Genomic DNA, 22,789 nt, shown 5'->3' on the forward strand with positions numbered 1-22,789 from the left:
TGTTTGTAACAATTACCCAAATTTCATAAAAATTAAGTTTGCACATCTCAAGTACTTGATATATTTGAGAACGTGGCGTTTGAATTATACCTTGTTTGTAACAATTACCCGAATTTCATACATATTGAGTTTGTATGTCTCAAGTACTTGAAATACTTGAGAATGTGAAGGTTGAATTTAGCCTTGTTTGTAACAATTACCCGAATTTCATACATATTGAGTTTGTATGTCTCAAGTACTTGAAATACTTGAGAATGTGAAGGTTGAATTTAGCCTTGTTTGTAACAATTACCCAAATTTCATAAAAATATAGTTTGTACGTCTCAAGTACTTGAAATACTTGAGAAAGTGGCGTTTGAATTATGCCTTGTTTGTAACCATTTCATAAAAATTATGTTTGCACATCTCAAGTACTTGAAATACTTGAGAATGTGGTTGTTGAATTATGCCTTGTTTGTAACAATTACCCGAATTTCATACATATTGAGTTTGTATGTCTCAAGTACTTGAAATACTTGAGAATGTGAAGGTTGAATTTAGCCTTGTTTGTAACAATTACCCGAATTTCATACATATTGAGTTTGTATGTCTCAAGTACTTGAAATACTTGAGAATGTGAAGGTTGAATTTAGCCTTGTTTGTAACAATTACCCGAATTTCATACATATTGAGTTTGTATGTCTCAAGTACTTGAAATACTTGAGAATGTGAAGGTTGAATTTAGCCTTGTTTGTAACAATTACCCGAATTTCATACATATTGAGTTTGTATGTCTCAAGTACTTGAAATACTTGAGAATGTGAAGGTTGAATTTAGCCTTGTTTGTAACAATTACCCAAATTTCATAAAAATATAGTTTGTACGTCTCAAGTACTTGAAATACTTGAGAAAGTGGCGTTTGAATTATGCCTTGTTTGTAACCATTTCATAAAAATTATGTTTGCACATCTCAAGTACTTGAAATACTTGAGAATGTGGCGCTTGAATTATGCCTTGTTTGTAACAATTACCCAAATTTCATAAAAATTTAGTATGTACATATATACTCGTTTATACAATATATTCCAAACATGGTAAAATATTCGCGAAACTCCCTCGCGTTTTATACGCAAACAGCGGTTATATCGTAATATTTCTTATACTCACTTCGAATTTACGACTATTTTGAAGATCTGATCCGAGTAAAAATTCCGCAGCATGTGAATAAATTTCGCGTTGGAATTCGTTGCCCCGGAGCCATAATACCCTTCCATCCCCCAACCGTCCGCGAAGGGAATCGATTGCCCGATAAATGGGGAAATGCGGGCACGGTATACGCGTCTGTACACTCGTACACCGTAATGCAAATGAAATTGGAAACGGTTTTTCCGTTTTTACTACCTGTTGAAATTTGAATTCCAAACGGTTGCCAACTAAATTACGGTTTTATATTAATATGGTTTCTTCTAACCCTTATCCATACACCCAATGGTGCAAAGGGAACTGCATCGTATAGAAGCAGTGTTATATTGTTCGTTAAATACACGAAGGAAAGGTGATCAGCCTTCCGCTTCAGATCCCAGTCCAGGGTAATATCAAATAAATATGTGACTGTAAAATCACAAATATTTATTTTTACCCTCTTGGGAATCGAACCCGGGAATTCCAATATGGTATCCTAGCGCGCTAACCACTACACTATGGAGACGGAAATATAGTTTACAAAACGGAAAAAAAATCTGCAAATCATTGATGCATTTTGTTGACATCCTTGATGCATTTTTTAAACCATATTGCTTTTTTTTTAAGATTATAAAATAAAATAGTTAAATATTAATACTAAACGTAAAATTAAATATGTAACTCTGGTCTCTCAATTTGAGACGAAGCATTTATGGTTTTTGATCGTCTGTCTGAGCATCCTAGAACAAAGATCTAGCATATACGAAGGGATCACTTTATACACTTGTGTAAGATTCACCATTGTGCTTATTATTGAAAATACGAGTAAATATTTAAATTTTTTTGGAAAGATGAATAGTTATATAAATAAAAATAATATTTTATATTTTATATCGTTAGAAAAGTAATGTAATGTATATTACAGATGGTTCAAGGGAGACAATTATATTTTTTTGTTAAATGTAATATGGAACTGTTAACATCTATAAAGCTTCAATCTTTTACTAATTTTACTTCTTTTTCTAGATGCTAAGGATCTGTTTGTGCCTCCGCTTGTAGCTCTTGGGATGTTGACTCCCAGCTATCTGAGGAGAGTCTTCATCTCATCGGAGGTTCGAAGTCGAGATTTTGTTCTAGAAGTATTTGCTCTTGCCTATAAGTGGCTATTGGTCGAACACATGTTATGTATCTTTGCTTATTTTGTATAAGCTTCAATTATTTGATTAATTGAGTCGGCAGTCACTTTGTAGTAAAATCTATCCATTTTTAATCAACGTTGTACTTAATAAATAGGTATTTACTAAGTAAAACATTAATTTAAAATCTATAAAGCTAACTACCTATAACTGGCTAGATTTAGTGATCACGCTATACACCGTTTAACATTCATCATACAATACTATTATGTATTTAGATTGATTTAACTGTGTCGAACTCTTATGAAATAGGTTTAAATCCTAAGATAAACCTGCTACTTGTATACAATGTGATAAAATTGGAGAAAAACAATTTAATACTAAATCATCAGATAAAATAACACTCATATTTTTATTACTTATCAAAGTTTATCAAATACTAGGAAGAATTTTCTAGAATATCTTTCTTTTATAGATAAGGTCAAATCTAATAAAATCAATTATTAACTTAGAGATTTTTTTTTAAATGTGTGTCTATTCAATTTTGCAATAGACTTATAAGTTATTTACAAAAAAACGTGGTGAAACTCCTAATTACTTCACAATAATTAAATCGCACAAAAACGTTACAATTTTTCAAGCTATTGTAGAATTCCTGATTGCTTAAAATCATTTGTAATGGAAATATGGCGTTTTGGTAAAGACCTCCACAGTTTGAATGCGGCAAATAAAAACATTCATAGCTTTTGGATGACACCTTGTATATCAATAAAACACCCATTAGAATAATATTATAATAAGGGTTTTCAGTCCCGTTTGTCCCGGGATTATGAGCTTCCAATCCCAGAGTTTTCGACACAGAATGAAAATTTGGGATATGTGTATTTAATACTTTAAATCAAAGCGCTTATTATGCGAACATATATGTACAATAGAGATACAAAATGATTATAATAGATTAAAATAAGACGTTGCAAAGATAATAATAATAAGAAGAAAAAACAATCGGCTTCTATATCATTCTTTAGGATTGGATTGCTCTAAACCAAGTTTAAGTTATGAACAGATTTAAATTTAAAAATAATTTGATCTATTGATTCGACAGACGTTTTATTGTAATATCTACCCATTTTCAAATTAAGTTTTATTTAGTAAATACCACTATTTCCAAAACATTATTAAACAGGTTCGATTCCCATGGAAGACAAAATAAGGATTCCGACAAAATAAGATTTTCACATGTACTGTTACTTGAAGCACAGGACTGCCTTCATATAATTAACTATCACAGTGCCTTGTGCATCATTGATGAGGATACGAGTAAGATGAATTTCAAATGATTCATTAAATTTTATAATTGCAAAACATCCATATTACATCCTAATACAATAATGAGATTTTATCTTGTAATAGATTATTAAGATTAATATGCAAGTCAAGACTTTTTTATTGATATCTCGACCCAAAAGAAGAAATATGGAACGGACATTTACAGAGGTTAAAACCTGTCATAGGCTGATTTAATTGATCACTTTATACACGTGTAACATTCACCTTTCTACCCATGATTGACAGCACCAATACTCAAATTTCAGAAGTTATATTTGTGCTTGAATTGAAAACATCTTCAGCGTGCTACTTCTTTGATGAAATCTATTGTTAAAATTAGTAGTTTTTAACTCGTAGAAACCTTCATGAAATGTTTGTAAGATTATTCCTCAATTATTTAAAATATTATCACCCACAAACATAAATAATAAATAATAAGTACGTCCCTCTTCAAGCACAAGAGTGTAGTGTCTTTATTGGAGAAAACAGCATTATTAATTTTAAGATTGTAAAATAGAAATATCTAGAAAATGAATGCAATTTTTATAAACAAAAAAACTCATGTCACTTCATTAAATAAATTAAATATTGAACAGAATAAAATATTTTTTAATTTTTATTTAAACAAGTTATTTTTAAGAACATTTGAACATATTTGAACAATATTAATAAAAATTTTAGTATAGGGAAAAAATTAAATGAACAACCTTTTAACTTGAGAAACTAGCTACCAATGCTGTGAGTATAACCAATAAATTACAAAAACTATTTCAATTTTTAATTATGTTTTAAATTGCTTCAACTGATAAAATCTGATTGAACTTTGATCTGTCAATGCATTTTGATCATACATGTATAAAGTATAATCCTATTTCTGATGAAGTTACACTCGAATGTGAATGGTTAATCTAGATACCGATCAATATCGATGATTTCAAAGTTGCTAATCAAACAAACACCTTTAACTAATTTATAGTGTTATGATAAAAACATCTTCAGGTGTTTAATCCCTTATCTTCACAAATGCTCAGGTGGCACAAATAATATTTAAAAAATAGGTATAAATACTGAAAGAATTGCCTCAGAAAATCATTCTTAGTGTTGAATTAGAATATCCACCATGAAGTTCTTGTTCGCTATTCTGGCCGTGGTTGCCTTGGGGGGTGTTGGCACCGCTACCCCCGTGAAGAGAGACCTGAGCACTGACATGGATGAGTTCGTGGCTCTCCTACCCCTTGATGAGATCGTCGCCATCTTCTTCAAGTACTTGGAGGACCCTGAACTCCAGAAAGCCATTGAATACATCTTCGGGGAAGAATTCAAGTCTCTGGTCATGGAAGTGGAACAGATCCCAGAATACAACGCCGTAAGTTATTCAATCACTCTTTTGACACCGCCAGGTTTTAGGTTCTGATTGATCTGATCGTGGCATTTTTTTAAAATTATTTTAAATAACTCCTTTATAACTTCTATAATTGGAGATAATCCAGTTATATAAATATGTGTTATTTTGTATGAAATATAAAATAAGGATATTGTCTCGTTTGGAATAGGTACGTCTTTTTATATAATTAAAAAAAACTGTAAAAGTGAGACTTGAAGTAATTTTTTTTTCTTGCAGGTCATCGATTTTATCGACGCTGCTGGTCTCCCCATCAAGAAATGGATCCAGGGACTTCACGAGCTCATCGGAATCAGCCGTTCCAGCTCACCCAAAACCGGAGGTCTCCGCGCCATGGTTGACGAGATCAAGGCCATCATCGACTTCGACGCTCTTGAAGCCTTCTACCACCACAAGATGGAGACCAGCCCCGAGTTCAAGAACCTCTTCGACCAGCTGGGATCTCCCGAGTTCAGGGGGTTCGTGGACGCCCTGTATGCCAACAAGAGGATCCAAGAAATCTCAGCCATGCTGAAGGCCGCTGGACTGGACATCGAGTACCTCCTCCAGGTGCTGAGGGACTTCTTCTACCCCAAGCCCTATTAAATCAAGACTGATCGATTTGCCCCACATAAAAATTAACCAACCATTTGATTGTTTTTAATGTATATATTTTGTTTTGTGATAGTTCGCTTTCATAATGTGATATCCTAATTCTAATAAACTTATTTTCAATACATTTTTCTTTTATTACCTCTTTTCTATCCTCATTACTGCTTAAAAACACTGTGCAAATCAATATTTTATTTTCAAATCAAGATATTTAGTAGATGCGTGTAAAATCATTATCTTAACTACAGTGCATTTGCATTGCCTAATGTCTAAGTGACTCTGAAATCTAGTTACGGCTTATGCATCACCGCTTATCATGGCCCTACTTACGCTTTCATAATGTGATATCCTAATCCTAATAAACTTATTTTCACTTCATTTTTCTCTTATGAGTCGTCTTTACTGCACAAAAAAACAGTGTAATTTTCTATTAAAATCAAGATATTTATTAGATTAATGTAAAAACCTTTATCAAATAAATATCTTGATTTTAATAGAATAGAATATGAATTGCCTAACATCTAAGTGATTCTGAAATCCAACTACGGCTTATGCAACACAAAACTTTTTATGGCCTATACCTACTCGTGAGTGGTTTGCACTTAATGTTTTCAGTTACAATAATTTCTTGTAGTTTATGAGTGCAAATTCTAGGCAAAAACACTCGCTATCTCTCTAAAGGCATGAATTTACCATATACAGTTAATTGATTTTTTTTTTAATTAACATTGTTTTAATTTACTTTGTTTATAAAAAAAATGTTAATCGAGCTCCCTCTCTCAACACAACTATCTTCTTTATTAGAGAGGTAGAAACCTTAAATTTGAAATGTTTTGTATATTTACCAACTATTCTGTGTTATTTGAAAATGTTTTTGTAAAAAAAAATAAGAATGTGAACGGGAAAGAAGTACAAGGACACCTAAAAAAATTTGGCTCGATCAGATCAATCAGAACCTAAGAACTGGTCGTGTCAAAAGTCTATTGGGGGGGGCATGATGACTAAATGTGAAGAAAACTAGATGCCAGGATAGACAAATGGGGTATTACATCCTCTCTGCCTACCTCTGGAGTAAACGGCGTGATGGAAGTAGTAGTAGTAAAATACATTATAAATATAATAAATGCTATCTAACATCCTTCGCTGTGTGATTCGACCAACCGACATTTTACACACATATCGCTCACTCCTTTCAAGAACGTCATAAATCAAAAAATATGATTTTTCAGGAGAGCGTTTTTAAAGTTTGAAAATATAATGCAATGTTTTAAAAATAAATATCAACCCACTTATTAAACTTTTTATTGTGCAACAGATCCTATGAGGTAAAACCTGAAGGTTTATTATCCATTTGAAAAATATTTAGTTTATTTAAAAAAATAATTAAACAATACCTTTTCTTCAAAATGCAAAAACAACACTTTCTGCCCTGTAGCAGGTAAATATTAAGTTAAAAATATGCTGCCACTTTTGCTGGGTTATAGTACATTTTTTGGGCATTCCGAAAACATAAACAACTGAAAATTGTCGATTTTTGATTTATGACGTTCTTGAAAGGAGTGAGCGATATGTCACATATATAATATTCCCGATGAGTAATTTCCATTACTCATTTTAGGATTGGAGTTAGCAAAACAAAAACACCAAAAATATAGTTAAATAGATAATAATAAAAAATAAACAAAACTAACACATTGAAAATGTAAAATATAAAACAATAAACGGGTACAGTAAAAAGGCATTTAAAAAAATAAGGTAAGAAGCACGTTGAAATGAAACGAATGAGAAAATATAACCAATCACTAACACAAAAATTACAAATTTATTGTAACTGAAGACAGTTGGTAGAATTCCATATTGAATTGTTGGGTAATATATGCAAAATAAAAGACGGTTTTTTGGATTGAATTCTACATTTATTTATGTATATTTATGTATACGTGATCGTCTTCTTAGGACATTATCAAACATTGACTAAAATTATTTACAAAATGTCCTTATATACCAACAATACAAATTACCCAACAATACAAAAATTACATTTTGTTGATTTCAGTTACAATGGTTAAGCCAACTTTTATATTATTTTTTGACATTTCAACAAAGATGAAGACGAATTTGGACGTCTCGGCAGTTAATAAAGACATCTATGGTGAGATGAAATATGTCAAAAAATATATAAAAAATAACTGCTAATTGTAGATAATCTGTGAAAAAGTATTTGGACACACACAAAATGATGTAAGTCAACTTAAAGTTCCGTGAGCGTCATGATTTGGATGAATTTCTGCTAAAAAATCATATCCGAAGGGAGGAGCCATGTTTCTTGAATCAAAATGAAATCATATTGATTATGAATTTCTTGATCATATTTTTCTTCTTCTTCTCCGGCCGTTTTCTCATTGCTGAGATCCTCGGACAACACTCCGCTATTGGTCCCTGCATTGTGCAGCCTATAGAGCTCCCGCGACGGAGAGGCCTGTGATCTCTTTCACCTGGTCGGTCCATCGGTTTGAAGATCTACCTCCAGCTCTCCGACCTTCTAGGCTTTCGGTTATGACATGCCTCTCCTGGTTGTCTGGTGGTCTACGAGCAATGTGGGCGAAGAACTTGAGAACTCGTCTTCGGCAAAGAGTCGAAAGACGATTTGTGATCCTCATCTGCTGCTAGATCGATAAGTTTGTCATCTTTAACGAAATGAAAGATATTATTTTAAGGTCTAAAGCCATCATGAAATTCTAACTGTAATAATATTTAAGAAAATTATGTGCTTTGGCCAATTATTTAGATCAAAATACGAAAAAAATTAAGCATAACTCATTCATTATGGTTTGAGAATATGTTGGTACACAAAACTCTTACAGGTAATAAATTTTTAACAACAAATGGTGTCAAACTAAACTGTCTACGATCTATAAAAAATGATAAAATAGCATCGATTAAATGAAAAGATAAAAAAATTAGTAAAACTAGATTATCAACTAAATATATTTCCGTTGCTACAAGGATATTTGATCGGCAGATTACTTTTCTTTTCAGAGATTCTGTACCTACCATGGAAACAGTATCTAGTTATCCGACAAAAAAATCTGAAGGTGATAAATCTCTTATCTTTTATAATCCGCAGGTGTTACTCTTACTTTTCTAAAATCTAGTATAAATAGGAAAACCACTTCCTTGAAAAATCATTCAATTTTTGAGGGTTGACTAGAATATCTACCATGATGTTCTTGTTCGCTATTCTGGCCGTGGTTGCCTTGGGGAGTGTTGGCGCCGCTACCCCCGTAAAGAGAGACCTGAGCACTGACATGGATAAGTTCGTGGCTCTTCTACCTCTTGATGAGATCGACGCTATCTTCTCCAAGTACTTGGAGGACCCTGAACTTCAGCAAGCTCTGGTCATGAAGGTGGAACAGATCTCAGAATACAATGCCGTAAGTTATTCAATCACTCAAATTATATAATTTTTTAATTTTTTTTAATAACTCCTAAATAACTTCTATAATTGGATATAATCCAGATTTGTGAACATACTTAAAATGTCGTTAGTAAATTAACTGGCCAAATTATAAGCTAAAAATAAAAAAAATAATTCATGAAAAAATAATTCTCTGGCGTTTCTCATGTATGTGATTATAATCCAGTATTCGGACTTCAAAAACAATGGAAAGAGTTTTTGCTGAATAAAAAGCTTTTTATATCTCACAAAAGATGCCTCTAGTGAAGTTTTAGTGATTCAAGCACAATGTTTTTAAATTGAATCATACATATATAACTTCCAAGAATAGTGTGAAGTGTGGTTGTCAATCATGGGTAGAATTGGTGAATGTTACACGTTTGTAAAGTGATCACTGAAACCTTTAATCTTTGTTAAGTAGATGAAGCTGTCACAATACTTCAAAGTCACTAAGCATATTCATTTCCTCCGTTCTCGGAGTACTTTTTTTACAAGCCCATAGATAACCCTCTGATTGCAAATAGCCATATATGGTATCAAACGTTTTGATCAATATCACCAATCTGTTTTTGGTTGGTTGGAAGATATTGCTTTTTAGCAATGAGCCCGTCAATGTACTTATTTTTTTTCTGTACATGAATTTTAGATAAATAAAGAAATAAAACCCTATGACGAAAATATAAAACATAATAAACTATATAAATAGTTTTACTGAACGATTTCCCTATTTGACCAAGGTACGTGACCGTACCGTACCTTGAGCCAAGAGAAGAGGTTTTGTAAAATGTCATTCCTATGTATACTATGCATGATAAGCATATGATATCTTCTAACAATTTGATAATAAATAACGGATCTATTTGGTTCAATAAAAAAATATATAATTTTTTTTTAAACTAAGAAATTAAAAAAATACAAGGTACGAACCTCTCTCCTAGATATAATTTAGAAATATAACTAGCGTTATATTATTATGATGAAATAATAACTATGTAATTTTTCCATATGACGAAATCCAGACCCCGATCTTCCGAGCATTCGTAAATGCGATAGCAAGCAATGATCGAGTGCACCAGATCACTGAACGTTTGAGGGCAGCTGGAGTAGATGTCGACAAACTTCTCCATTTTCTGAAGGAAGTCCTCGGATTCAACCGTGCCACCTTCAGTGCCGAAAAAGACCTGAATCAAGATCTCCAGGACTTCATTGACCTGATTCCAGTTGATGCAGTTTTAAACATTATTTTGAACAACCTGGAAGATCCTGAATTGCAAGTAGTTATTGAATACATCTTCAGTGATGACTTCAAATCCTTAGTCCAAGAAGTTGAAGCAATTCCGGAATATGACGCTGTAAGTATTGCATATTATCAATAATTATTTAAATATTTCTTCTTCATCTAACTCTTAGCCACACCCAATGGTGCATCGTACTGTATCGTTTACAACTATTTTTATTTTGATCGTCAAATACATAAAGGAATGGTATTCAGCCCAGTGCTTCAGGTACCAGTCCAGGGTGATACTGAAAAACGATTTATTGAAAAATACATGTTTATTTTGACCCTCTCATATGAGAATCAAACCCGGGTACCCTTTCAACATATTTGTTTAACGCATTGACCGATTTTGTTAATTGATCACACATTAAATAGGTCATTAACATAAATGTTGTGGGTTCAGGTGGTGGAAAAATGTAAGTTAAAGATTTGACTTTGGTTTATTCTACATATATATACTTTATATATTCAAGTTATTAGGAACTCCAAGTGAGTGACTTTTCGGTATTCTTGGACTGAAGCGTGGTCAAGATGTTGGGCAGGACGCCTTCCTGTTCAATGATAATGCTGGAGAGCAGCTTGTTGAACTCCCATCATTGTGGATATTCAACTGCACATGACATTCCTTGCAAGACACGTACGAAATCAACACTGCCAAATTAATTAAAATTCTTTAGCTGTATTTTTATTTGGCAGGTCATCGATTATCTGGCTGAGACCGGTCTGCCCGTCAGAAGTTGGATCGCATGGCTCCATGACCTGATCGGCTTGAGGCGCTCCTTCATCAGGGTCACGTCTAGAGGACTCGACAACATCATCCACCAGATCATAGACATCCTGCCACTAGACGACCTCGTAGCTCTGTACAAGGACAAGCTTGACAGCAGTCCCGCTTTCGGGGAGTTGGTCGACAAGATCCAAACCCCGACGTTCAGAGCGTTTGTTCAGGCGTTGGTAGATAATGACAGAATTCACGGCATCGCTGAATATCTGAGATCGATTGGAGTCCATGTTGACGAATTCCTCGCTTGGCTCAAGGAAGTGTTTGGTTTCAACTATTGATTTATACAAACTAACAATAAAATTTTACTTTCTAAAAAAATGACAAAAATTACCCAGCTCTTTTTGTAAATACCTACACTGAATTCGATGAAATAAACGGAACTTTATGTCAAATTTGTATTTCAATTAATATTTTTTCAAACCTTCAACTAACTCATATGTTTTATAAAAATATGCTTTATAAAATAAAATAACTTTGTTTTTAACCACTTTTCTATCGGTACATTATTCATCAACCGGTTTCGACAAGAAACTTGTCATCATCTGGGTTAAACGAGTACATGTTTAACCCTGATGATGACAATGTTCTTGTCGAAACCGGTTGGAGAAGATATGCACCAATAAAAATGTGGTTAAAAAGAAAGTTGTTTTATTTTATACAGGTTATAAAATGTGCCACAGAGTATCTGCGAAAAACATTTTTAAAATATGTGTTTTTATAACACAAAACTCAAAACTTTTCGTAAGAAGTGTCAGTAAAAATATTTTTGAAAAAAATGATTGTTTCTTGGGTTTTCAGTGAATATATTACAGTAGGTACCTGTATTTTTCCTGGAAAAATTCTAAGTGGTTACGCTTCCTTAGCTATCAAAACAATTTTTTTTGTGTGACAAATATTATTTAATTTAGAATGGTTTTTTTCACCTTCTCACAACCAACTAACAATTAATAACTTCTGTCATGAAAAATAAACAATTAATTATATGAAATGGTTAAGCGGTCACTTTGTGGTAATATGTTTATATGTCCGGGAGTGTGGCCGTACATGGTCGTCAACAAAACAATGGGCGTACATGAACGGCCGCGCATTTAACTTAAACCCGGTGACATTTATTTATAAAATAGCACTGTTATTGCTAAATGTGGTAATACTTAAATAAATCTATACTTTGGATTATTTTTCTGTTTTACTCTCGACATTTTACTTTAAATAAAGATTGTGTGACGTCATCGTAAACCCATAAAATAAAATACTGATAATTTTGATATTGGTGTAAATAATTTTTTATTCGAAAAATATGTTGCAAAAATATGATAAAAAATTAAAATTTAAAATTAAAAATTAAAAAAAAAAACACTTCTCAGATACAGTTTTGTCCGCAAAAATTCACTCTCGGACAGGTTATTTAAAATTTTGGTTTGGTAATGTACCACTATTTCTTAAAATCTCTTGAGACACGATCAATCACGAGTTCATTATTAGACCATGTATTTGTATGAAAATGATGATGAACGCATCGAAACATGCATAACAATAGAAATAAATAGTGCTATTTACCAAGTAAAATAAAAATCGAAATATTTTTTATACCACGAGTATCTGCACCCTTTAATCTATTATTGTCTGTAACCTTTTCCGGTCCATAAAAAAAATTCCATCAGGTCCATAATTGATTTACAGCATTACAGGGTACAACAATACATCCAAGTTTTTTTTAAATAAAACTACACTTTTTTTAAAAATTTATTTTTATTTTGAATGTATTCAATCTTGTCTCTTATTATTACATTTTATAGACATCTAATGTATGATATGTATGATGTCCGCCTCCGTAGTGTAATGGTCAGCATGCTCGGCTACCGTTCTGGAGGTCCCGGGTTCGATTCCCAGGGGGGTTTAATAAATATAAGTGATTTTTTCACGCTAATATTTATTCAATATTGCACTGGACTGGTACCTGAAGTGGAGGGCTGATCACCTTTCCTTCATGTGTAAACGATCAAGATAACACTGCGTTTATATGAAGCATTGCCCTATGCACCATTGGGGTGCGGTAAGGGTTTTATTATTATTATTAATGTATGATATCGGTGAAAACAGTCACCGATGCAAGGGCCGAGCTTTCTCTCGTAAGTGACGCAAATGTATCGGGTTTCTTCCCTACCTCCAGGAATTTTTCGTTGAGCTTAACATTTTTCCATACACGTGGGCTATTGTGAATGGAATCGTAATCACTGCTACTCACATGCGCACGGATCGAGTTTAACTGATGCCGGTAGCCGGACATCCGAGTGACGGGTACCGAACCAGCCCCCAAAACAAACCAATTTGTATCATTCTCAGGTAGAAAGTTACACATTCTTGTGTTTATAAAAGTCAATCAATCCTCGTCCCAGTATACCGCACACTAAATATGAGTGAGAAAAAATATGTTTGCTTGTATTTTAACACTAAACTGCTGAAGAAAAAATGTCGAATGACATTCGACATAGGACTCACCGGAATAAAGTCGATGTCGAATGACATTCGACATAGGACTCACCGGAATAAAGTCGATGTCGAATGACATTCGACATAGGACTCACCGGAATAAAGTCGATGTCGAATGACATTCGACATAGGACTCACCGGAATAAAGTCGATGTCGAATGACATTCGACATAGGACTCACCGGAATAAAGTCGATTAATAAATAATTAATTCGCAGAAAGGGGCCATGTTTCTTGAAGCAAAATGAAGTCACATTGATTATTAATTTCTAAAGAGAGTATGTTGGTACACAAAACTTCTTTATTTAATATATTAACAACAAATGGTGTCAAACTAAACTGTTTACAAGAAAAATGATAAAAGATAACATAAATTGATTAAATTAAAAGATATGAAAGAAGTTTAACCAGATTATCAACAAAACATTTTATATTTCCGTTGCTACAAGAATATTTGATCGGTAGATTACTTTTGTTTTTGGAGATTTATAATTCTTTACTATGGAAACACCTACTACATTGTAGTTATCCGATAAAAAATCTGCAGGTGTTTAATCCCTTATCTTTTGTAATCCACAGGTGTTACTCTTACTCTCTCAAAAAATAGTATAAATAGAAAAACTAGTTCCTTGGAAAATCATTCAAGTTTCGAGGGTTGACTTAGAATATCCACCATGAAGTTCTTGTTCGCTATTCTGGCCGTGGTTGCCTTGGGGGGTGTTGGCACCGCTACCCCCGTGAAGAGAGACCTGAGCACTGACATGGATGAGTTCGTGGCTCTCCTACCCCTTGATGAGATCGTCGCCATCTTCTTCAAGTACTTGGAGGACCCTGAACTCCAGCAAGCCATTGAATACATCTTCGGGGAAGAATTCAAGTCTTTGGTCATGGAGGTGGAACAGATCCCAGAATACAATGCCGTAAGTTATTCAATCACTCTTTTGACACCAGGTCAGACTTTTGACACCGCCAGATTTTAGGTTCTGATTGATCTGATCGTGGTATTTTTTTTTTAATTATTTCAAATAATCCTAAATAACTCCTATAATTGGAGATAATCCAGTTACATAAATATGTGTTATTTTGTATGAAATATAAAATAAGGATTTTGTCTCGTTTGGAATAGGTACGTCTTTTTATATAATTAAAAAAAACTGTAAAAGTGGGACTTGAAGTCAGCCAAATCGACGGGAAAAACGCTTTAATTTATTGTAACTGCAGACAGTTGGTAGAATTCCATATTGAACTGCTGGGTAATATATCCAAAATAAAACAAGTTTTGTTGGATTGAACTTTACATTTATTTATGTATATCTTAATACGTGACGCGTTTCGTCTTCTTAGGACATTATCAAACACTCCGAGTGCTTACATTATCAAACACCATCAAACACTATCGAGTGTTTGATAATGTCCTAAGAAGATGAAACGCGTCACGTATTAAGATATACATAAATAAATGTAGAATTCAATCCAACAAAAACCTTGTTTTATTTTGGATATATTACCCAACAATTCAAAATGCATTAAGTTAGGTTTTATATGTGTCGTAATATATGGGTCATATGACAAGCTATATGGGTAATAAATAAGTCTTAATATGACAAGTTTCGATGGGCTGTAGAGGTAATTTGACAAGCTTTATGAGTAATAAATAAGTCTTAATATGTCATGTCTCGATGATTAATCGTTATAGGTAATATGACAAGCTACATGACTATAGGGTAATACATAAGTCTAACTATGACAACTCTCCATGGGCTATATGGGTAATATTATAAGCTATATGACTATATGAGTAACAAGTAAGTTGTAATATGACAAGACTCGATAATGAATTATAATTTATCTGTCAAGTTAGATAAAAAAAAATTATAACTATTTTTACAAATGAACTCTTGGTTGTTTACCCGTTCCTTTATATTGCCATAACTTTATATTTTTGAAAGACCTCTTACTCTTAATGTTTAGAACTATGTATGAAAGTGTTCTCCTGCCAATGTATTGTTCACTCTTGGGACCATCCATCGTTCGTTGTGGGTGAAGCAGGTATCATAGTCGTGCACTAGAGGATTTTTATACTTTTTACTAGTTTGTCGCTTAACTGTATCTTTCAACAATATATAATATATTTTATTAATTTTGAATCATGTTTGTAATTTTTTGTGTATCGTAAAGGTCATTGATTTCATCGACGCTGCTGGTCTCCCCATCAAGAAATGGATCCAGGGACTTCACGAGCTCATCGGAATCAGCCGTTCTAGCTCACCCAAAACCGGAGGTCTCCGCGCCATGATTGACGAGATCAAGGCCATCATCGACTTCGACGCTCTTGAAGCCTTCTACCACCACAAGATGGAGACCAGCCCCGAGTTCAAGAACCTCTTCGACCAGCTGGGATCTCCCGAGTTCAGGGGGTTCGTGGACGCCCTGTATGCCAACAAGAGGATCCAAGAAATCTCAGCCATGCTGAAGGCCGCTGGACTGGACATCGAGTACCTCCTCCAGGTGCTGAGGGACTTCTTCTACCCCAAGCCCTATTAAATCAAGACTGATCAATTTGTCCCACATAAAAATTAACCAACCATTTGAATGTGTTTAATGTATATATTTTGTTTTGTGATAGTTCGCTTTCATAATGTGATATCCTAATTCAAATAAACTTATTTTCATTACATTTTTCTTTTATTACCTCTTTTCTCTCCTCTTTACTTAAAAAAACTGTGCAAATCAATATTTTATTTTTAAATCAAGATATTTAGTAGATACGTGTAAAACCTTTATCTTAACTACAGTGCATCTGTATTGCTTAATGTCTTTGTTACACACAATAAAAATTGTTATAATAGCCACCAGGAACGTAATCACCTGCATTTTTTCAGTAAAAATACTCGTATATTGTAAAATATACTGAATTTACTGAAAACTCAAGAAACACCATTGTTTTAAATATTTTAACTGAATATTTACATTTTAAGAAAGGCTTTGAGTTTTGACTTTAAAAAATCATAAATTTAGATAGTATTTTAATTATTTAGCTTAAGTAGTAAATTGTAGGTCTAAAAAAATATTAATTTAAACACATATTTGACATAAAGTTCCGTTTATTTCATTGAATTCAGTCTAGGTATGTACAAATGTGCTGATTCATTTTTAGTGATCATTTTTTAAAGTAAAATTATATGGTTAGTTTATATAAATCAATAGTTGAAGCCAAACACTTCCTTGAGCCAAGCGAGGAATTCGTCAACATGGACTCCAACCGACCTAAGATATTGAGCGATGTTGTGAATTCTGTCATTATCTACCAACGCTTGAACAAACGCTCTGAACGTCGGGGTTTGGATCTTGTCGACCAACTCCCCGAAAGCGGGACTGCTGTCAAGCTTGTCCTTGTACAGAGCTACGATGTCGTCAAGCGGCAGGACGTCCATGATCTGGTGGATGATGTCGTCGAGCCCTCTAGATGTGACCCTGATAGAGGAGCGCCTCAAGCCGATCAGGTCATGGAGCCATGCGATCCAACTTCTGACGGGCAGACCTGTGTCAGCCAGATAACCGATTACCTGCCAAAATAAAAATAAAACAGAGTTGAAGAAAATTATATGAACTGCAATAATTTGACAATGCTGATTCTGTATATTTATTGTAAGGAATGTGGGTATGTTGGTGTCAGTGGAAACAACAATATATCGAAATCATGTGAATACCCACGAGATTCATTCTAGATTAGTTTCCTCTAAAAACAGTCAATTCCTCTCAAAAAGAGCTCCTATTTACTCAAAAATCAAATTAACCAAAATAATAAAAAAAATACAGTAGTTGGCAGTAGCCTGGATGAGGACCTATCCGACATGGGATCCGTGATAGTTCATAAGGATACTGTCACGAGAGGTAGTATCATACATCATAAATGAAGGACATTGGTACCATAAACCAAACTAAAACACAAAATGCCGAACTCTCTTTTAATGGAACACTTCGTCTTCTCCTGAGGAGTTTTGTGTGGTTTCTTCCCAGCAATGAGCAAATCATGGGAAATTTCTGATTGGCCCACACTAGATTATTCCTTCTGTTCCCAACATAGATTTAAATAAAACATCTTTATTCAGTTAGAACAAATAAAAATCCAGTTAATGATGTATAAACCTTACATAATAAGCAAGTTAAATAATAATAAATGCAAATCTCCTCTAAAAAAAAGGCAAAGCACTAGCAATCTTTTACTTTTACAAAATCGGTCAATGTGTGAAACTAACATGGTCCCAGGTTCAATCTCAGGAGTCGAAATAAAGATGAATTTTTAACCTGGACCCTGGACCTGAAGCGCAGGGCTGATTACGGTTCCTTCATGTTTATAACGATCGAGATAACAATGTTAATACACGATGCAGTGCCTTATGCACCATTGGGTGTGGGGTTAGAAGAAGAAGAAATGTTAAAAGAATTATTGATTAAGAATTATTGATCAAGTGCAATACTTACAGCATCATATTCAGGAACTGCTTCGACTTCCTGGCACAATAGTTTGAAGTCTTCACTGAAGATGTATTCAATTACTGCTTGCAATTCAGGATCTTCCAGGTTGTTCAAAATGATGTTTAAAACTGCATCAACTGGAATCAGGTCAATGAAGTCCTGGAGATCTTGATTCAGGTCTTTTTCAGTACTGAAAGTGGCTCGGTTGAATCCGAAGACTTCCTTCAGATAATCGAGAAGTTTGTCGACATCTACTCCAGCTGCCCTCAAACGTTCAGCGATCTGGTGCACTCGATCGTTGCCTGCTATCGCATAAACAAAGGCTCGGAAAGTCGGGGTCTGGATTTTGTCCACCAACTCTTTGAATGCGGGACTGCTGATGAGCTTGTTCCTGTACAGTTCGGCGATGGCCTCGAGAGGCAGTACTTCCACAATCTGGTCGACGACATTACTCAAGCTTCTGGAAGATCTAGCGGATGAAGTTCTGGAGAGTCCAATCAGGTCATGGATCCAAGCGATCCAACTACGAACGGGGAGACCAGTCGAATCCAAGTAAGCGATAACCTAGTAAAATAAATATTCATAAAATTATTATTATTATTACTTAAAAGAAGAGAAATATCGGTGTTTTTATTATTTACACCATTATTTTAATTTCATACTATTTCTGTGAACCTAAGCGGCTCATTATTAGAAATAGGTATCAAATTCTGGTAGAGTAGGTTCGAACCGAGAAACTCTGACTTAATAGTCCGCGACACTAACCACGGGACCACAACCCGACACCCGACACAAATTATCAACATCAATTGAGGTCATCAACGTAAAAATGACTAATTTTGAGAAAAATTCTTCTTCTTCTTCAACCCTAATCCGCACCCGATGGTGCATAGGGCACTGCATCATATCAACGCACTCTTATCTCGATCATTAACAAATAAAGGAAAGGTGATCAGCTCTCCGTTCCAAGTACCAGTCCAGGGTAGTATTGAATAAATATTGGAGTGAAAAAAATCACTTATATTTATTTGACCACCCCTGGGAATCGAACCCGGGACCTCCAGTACGGTAGCTGAGCGTGCTGCCCATTACACTACGGAGGAGAACAATTAATGTTCTCTTAACTTTCACTAATATGGTATTACATACTTTTTTTAATCATCTTGTTTTCCCACAAACTTAATACCAAATAGATAAATTATTTAATACCAACTTCTACACCGACATACTTACAAAAATGAGTTCGGCTGTTATTTTTATATTTTTTATTAAAAAAATATATGAACTTACTGCTTCGTATTCCGGAATAGCTTCGACTTCCTGGCACAGCAGTTTGAAGTCTTCACTGAAGATGTATTCGATGACCGCCTGCACTTCGGGATCTTCCAAGTTGTTCAACACGATGCTTAAAATTGCATCAACCGGGATCAAGTCAATGAAGTCCTGGAGATCAGCATTCAGGTCTTTTTCGGCACTGAAGGTGGCACGGTTGAATCCGAAGACTTCCTTCAGAAAATCGAGAAGTTTGTCAACATCTACTCCAGCTGCCCTCAAACGTTCAGCGATCTGGTGCACTCGATCATTGCCGGCTATCGCATAAACGAATGCTCGGAAGGTCGGGGTCTGGATTTTGTCCACCAACTCTTTGAATGCGGGACTGCTGATGAGCTTGTTCCTGTACAGTTCGGCGATGGCCTCGAGAGGCAGTACTGCCACAATCTGGTCGACGACATTACTCAAGCTTCTGGAAGAAGATCTTGCGGAGGAGGTCGTGGCGAGTCCAATCAGGTCATGGATCCAAGCGATCCAACTACGAACGGGGAGACCAGTCGAATCCAAGTAAGCGATAACCTGGTAAAAATGAATAATTATCAAATTATCAACATCAATTAAGGTCATCAACAACGGATTCGAAATGAAGTTGGTCTATTCCTATCAAACCAATCAATGCTAGGTTGAAATGGAAATCATTTTTTTTTAATTAATATTAAAATTATGAATATAAAAACATATAAGTAGTTAGTTTGAATGATGTTGGCAGTTTGAACAATGAGTCTTTCAATAGTTATTTACGAAAATAAAAAGTAAAACGCATATTTACGTTTCAAAAATGCCTTTTAACACAATACATAATGATCATAAGAAATTTTGATATGTACAAAAACTCATAAACACTTTTAAACCGATTTAAGATTTTTTTTTTTTTTAATTTTATTTTTAGTAAGTAAATTTAATATATTTAAAACTATATGAATACGTTAATATTATAAGAGATATCCTTTTATTTAAATTAAACACCTTTATGAATACAATTTTACGATTAATAATTTAAAATGACTACATTTGAGAACTACAGATGTTCTCCTTACTTTCAACGTTTACATTAAGAAACTAAAAAGTAGTATTCTTAAGTATTTATTTTTATATTTAAATGATCTTGTTATCCCACAAACTTAATACCAAATAGATAAATTATTTAATACCAACTTCTACACCGACATACTTACAAAAATTAAAAATGTTCTGCTGTTATTTTTATATTTTTTATTAAAAAAATATATGGACTTACTGCTTCGTATTCCGGAATAGCTTCGACTTCCTGGCACAACAGTTTGAAGTCTTCACTGAAGATGTATTCGATGACCGCCTGCACTTCGGGATCTTCCAAGTTGTTCAACACGATGCTTAAAATTGCATCAACCGGGATCAAGTCAATGAAGTCCTGGAGATCAGCATTCAGGTCTTTTTCGGTACTGAAGGTGGCACGGTTGAATCCGAAGACTTCCTTCAGAAAATCGAGAAGTTTGTCGACATCTACTCCAGCTGCCCTCAAACGTTCAGCGATCTGGTGCACTCGATCATTGCCGGCTATCGCATAAACGAATGCTCGGAAGGTCGGGGTCTGGATTTTGTCCACCAACTCTTTGAATGCGGGACTGCTGATGAGCTTGTTCCTGTACAGTTCGGCGATGGCCTCGAGAGGCAGTACTTCCACAATCTGGTCGACGACGTTACTCAAGCTTCTGGAAGAAGATTTGGAGGAGGAAGTTCTGGAAAGTCCAATCAGGTCATGGATCCAAGCGATCCAACTACGAACGGGGAGACCAGTCGAATCTAAATATGCGATAACCTGGTAAAAAATAATAATTTATGTAACCGACTATTTTTCCTCCGTAGTCATTCGATTATCTTGTTTTATAATACACCAATTCTACCTAATAATAGTGATTTTGAGATGAGTGTAAAAAAAATTATAACTTTTATAAAACTATTTTCAGACTTAATAAAAACCTTTCAAGAAATTTAGATTTAAAAAAAATAATCAATTATTTAATTAAAAATTATACTTGACTGATCCATCTATGTCTGTGTAATATTAAAACCAGTCCAATATTTCTCCTTTTTTGCTGAAATAATAACTCTTTTGTGCTGGTACATTTGGTATATTAATTGCTCTATTGTTTTAAAAAATATGATCCAACTAGGAATTACCAACAAAAAGTTAAGAACTAGAATCCAAATATAAATCTATGAAATGTTAAAAGACAGATTTGAAAAGTAAAAATTACTTCTACGGAAGAACAAACGTTGTAGTCAATATAAAAAGCTTAATTTAAGAATAGTTTGGTTGTAATCAATGTAATACAACTTAATTAATGGTAATCTGGTTGTAATCAATGTAATAAAGCTTAATTAAGAGGAATCTGGTTGTAGTCAATGTAATAAAGCTTAATTAAGAGGAATCTGGTTGTAGTCAATGTAATAAAGATTAAGCAAGAGTGATGTGGTCGTAGTTAAGGTAACGCCTCTTAATTATGTTAAGAGTAATCTAGTTCTAGTTACAGTAACATAGCTAAATTAAGAGTAATTTAGTTTTAGTCGATAACAATCAATTTTTATACATTGATTTCTTCAGTCATTTAAAAATTACTGTTTTTATTCACAGAGCAATGTATTCATTATAATTAAAAAAAAATTAAATTAAGAAGTTTTTTTAATACTTTATTTTAATTAAAAGTATGTGTCTACTCCGTGAGATGTATGTATTGTGTTGTTCTTACCGCTTCGTACTCCGGAATAGCTTCGACTTCCTGGCACAACAGTTTGAAGTCTTCACTGAAGATGTATTCGATGACCGCCTGAACTTCGGGATCTTCCAAGTTGTTCAACACGATGCTTAAAATCGCATCAACCGGGATCAGGTCAATGAAGTCCTGCAGGTCCTCGTTGAGACCCTTTTGTTGCGGAGGAAGGACAGCTCCGTAGGAGAGTCCGAACACAGCGAGGAGGAAGAAAACCGCCTTCATTTTGGTGGCTAATTTAAGACGAGCCCACACTGAATTATTGATACGAATTCTTCACGACCTTTTATACTAGAGTATATCTCTTATTTAATTTATTATCAATTCAGTGATTAAGGTGATTTAGTTATGTCATGATGAGATAATTGAAAATACAATGCCCCTTAGTGCATTATCTCAAAACATTATAACAAGAATTATTATTATTTTATTTCATGCTTAATCTCTTAATTTAATTAAATCTCTATATTTGTAAAGCTAAGTTTAGATATGAAGGAAAGGTGATCAGCCCTCCGCTTCAGGTCCAGGGTAATATTGAATAAACATGACAGTGAAAAAATCACTTATATTTATTTTACCCCCCTTGGGAAACGAACCCGG

General features: G+C 34.1%; 2 protein-coding genes across 2 annotated transcripts; one reads left to right on the top strand and one right to left on the bottom strand.

Annotated features, from left to right (window-relative positions):
• The first annotated feature begins 4,732 nt into the window (after positions 1-4,732).
• Positions 4,733-16,282, top strand: LOC148305641 (uncharacterized). The gene is made up of 8 exons (XM_088266324.1): positions 4,733-4,992; positions 5,248-5,611; positions 8,072-8,129; positions 8,831-9,053; positions 10,096-10,428; positions 11,052-11,398; positions 14,290-14,548; positions 15,807-16,282. The coding sequence occupies exons 1-8, from the start codon at positions 4,747-4,749 to the stop codon at positions 16,170-16,172; spliced, it is 2,196 nt and encodes a 731-aa protein (XP_088122450.1). The 5' UTR covers positions 4,733-4,746; the 3' UTR covers positions 16,173-16,282.
• Positions 16,283-16,714: 432 nt separating this feature from the next.
• On the bottom strand, positions 16,715-22,414 carry LOC148305642 (uncharacterized). Its single transcript, XM_088266364.1, has 5 exons — positions 22,169-22,414; positions 20,677-21,237; positions 19,398-19,958; positions 18,114-18,671; positions 16,715-17,194 (listed from the first exon to the last, which is right to left on the bottom strand). The coding sequence occupies exons 1-5, from the start codon at positions 22,412-22,414 to the stop codon at positions 16,829-16,831; spliced, it is 2,292 nt and encodes a 763-aa protein (XP_088122490.1). The 3' UTR covers positions 16,715-16,828.
• Between the last annotated feature and the right edge of the window lie 375 nt (positions 22,415-22,789).

Source organism: Brachycentrus maculatus, unplaced genomic scaffold, assembly GCF_059751285.1.
Source record: "Brachycentrus maculatus isolate JH-2025_06_01 unplaced genomic scaffold, ASM5975128v1 h1tg000266l, whole genome shotgun sequence".
NCBI classification, from domain to species: domain Eukaryota; kingdom Metazoa; phylum Arthropoda; class Insecta; order Trichoptera; family Brachycentridae; genus Brachycentrus; species Brachycentrus maculatus.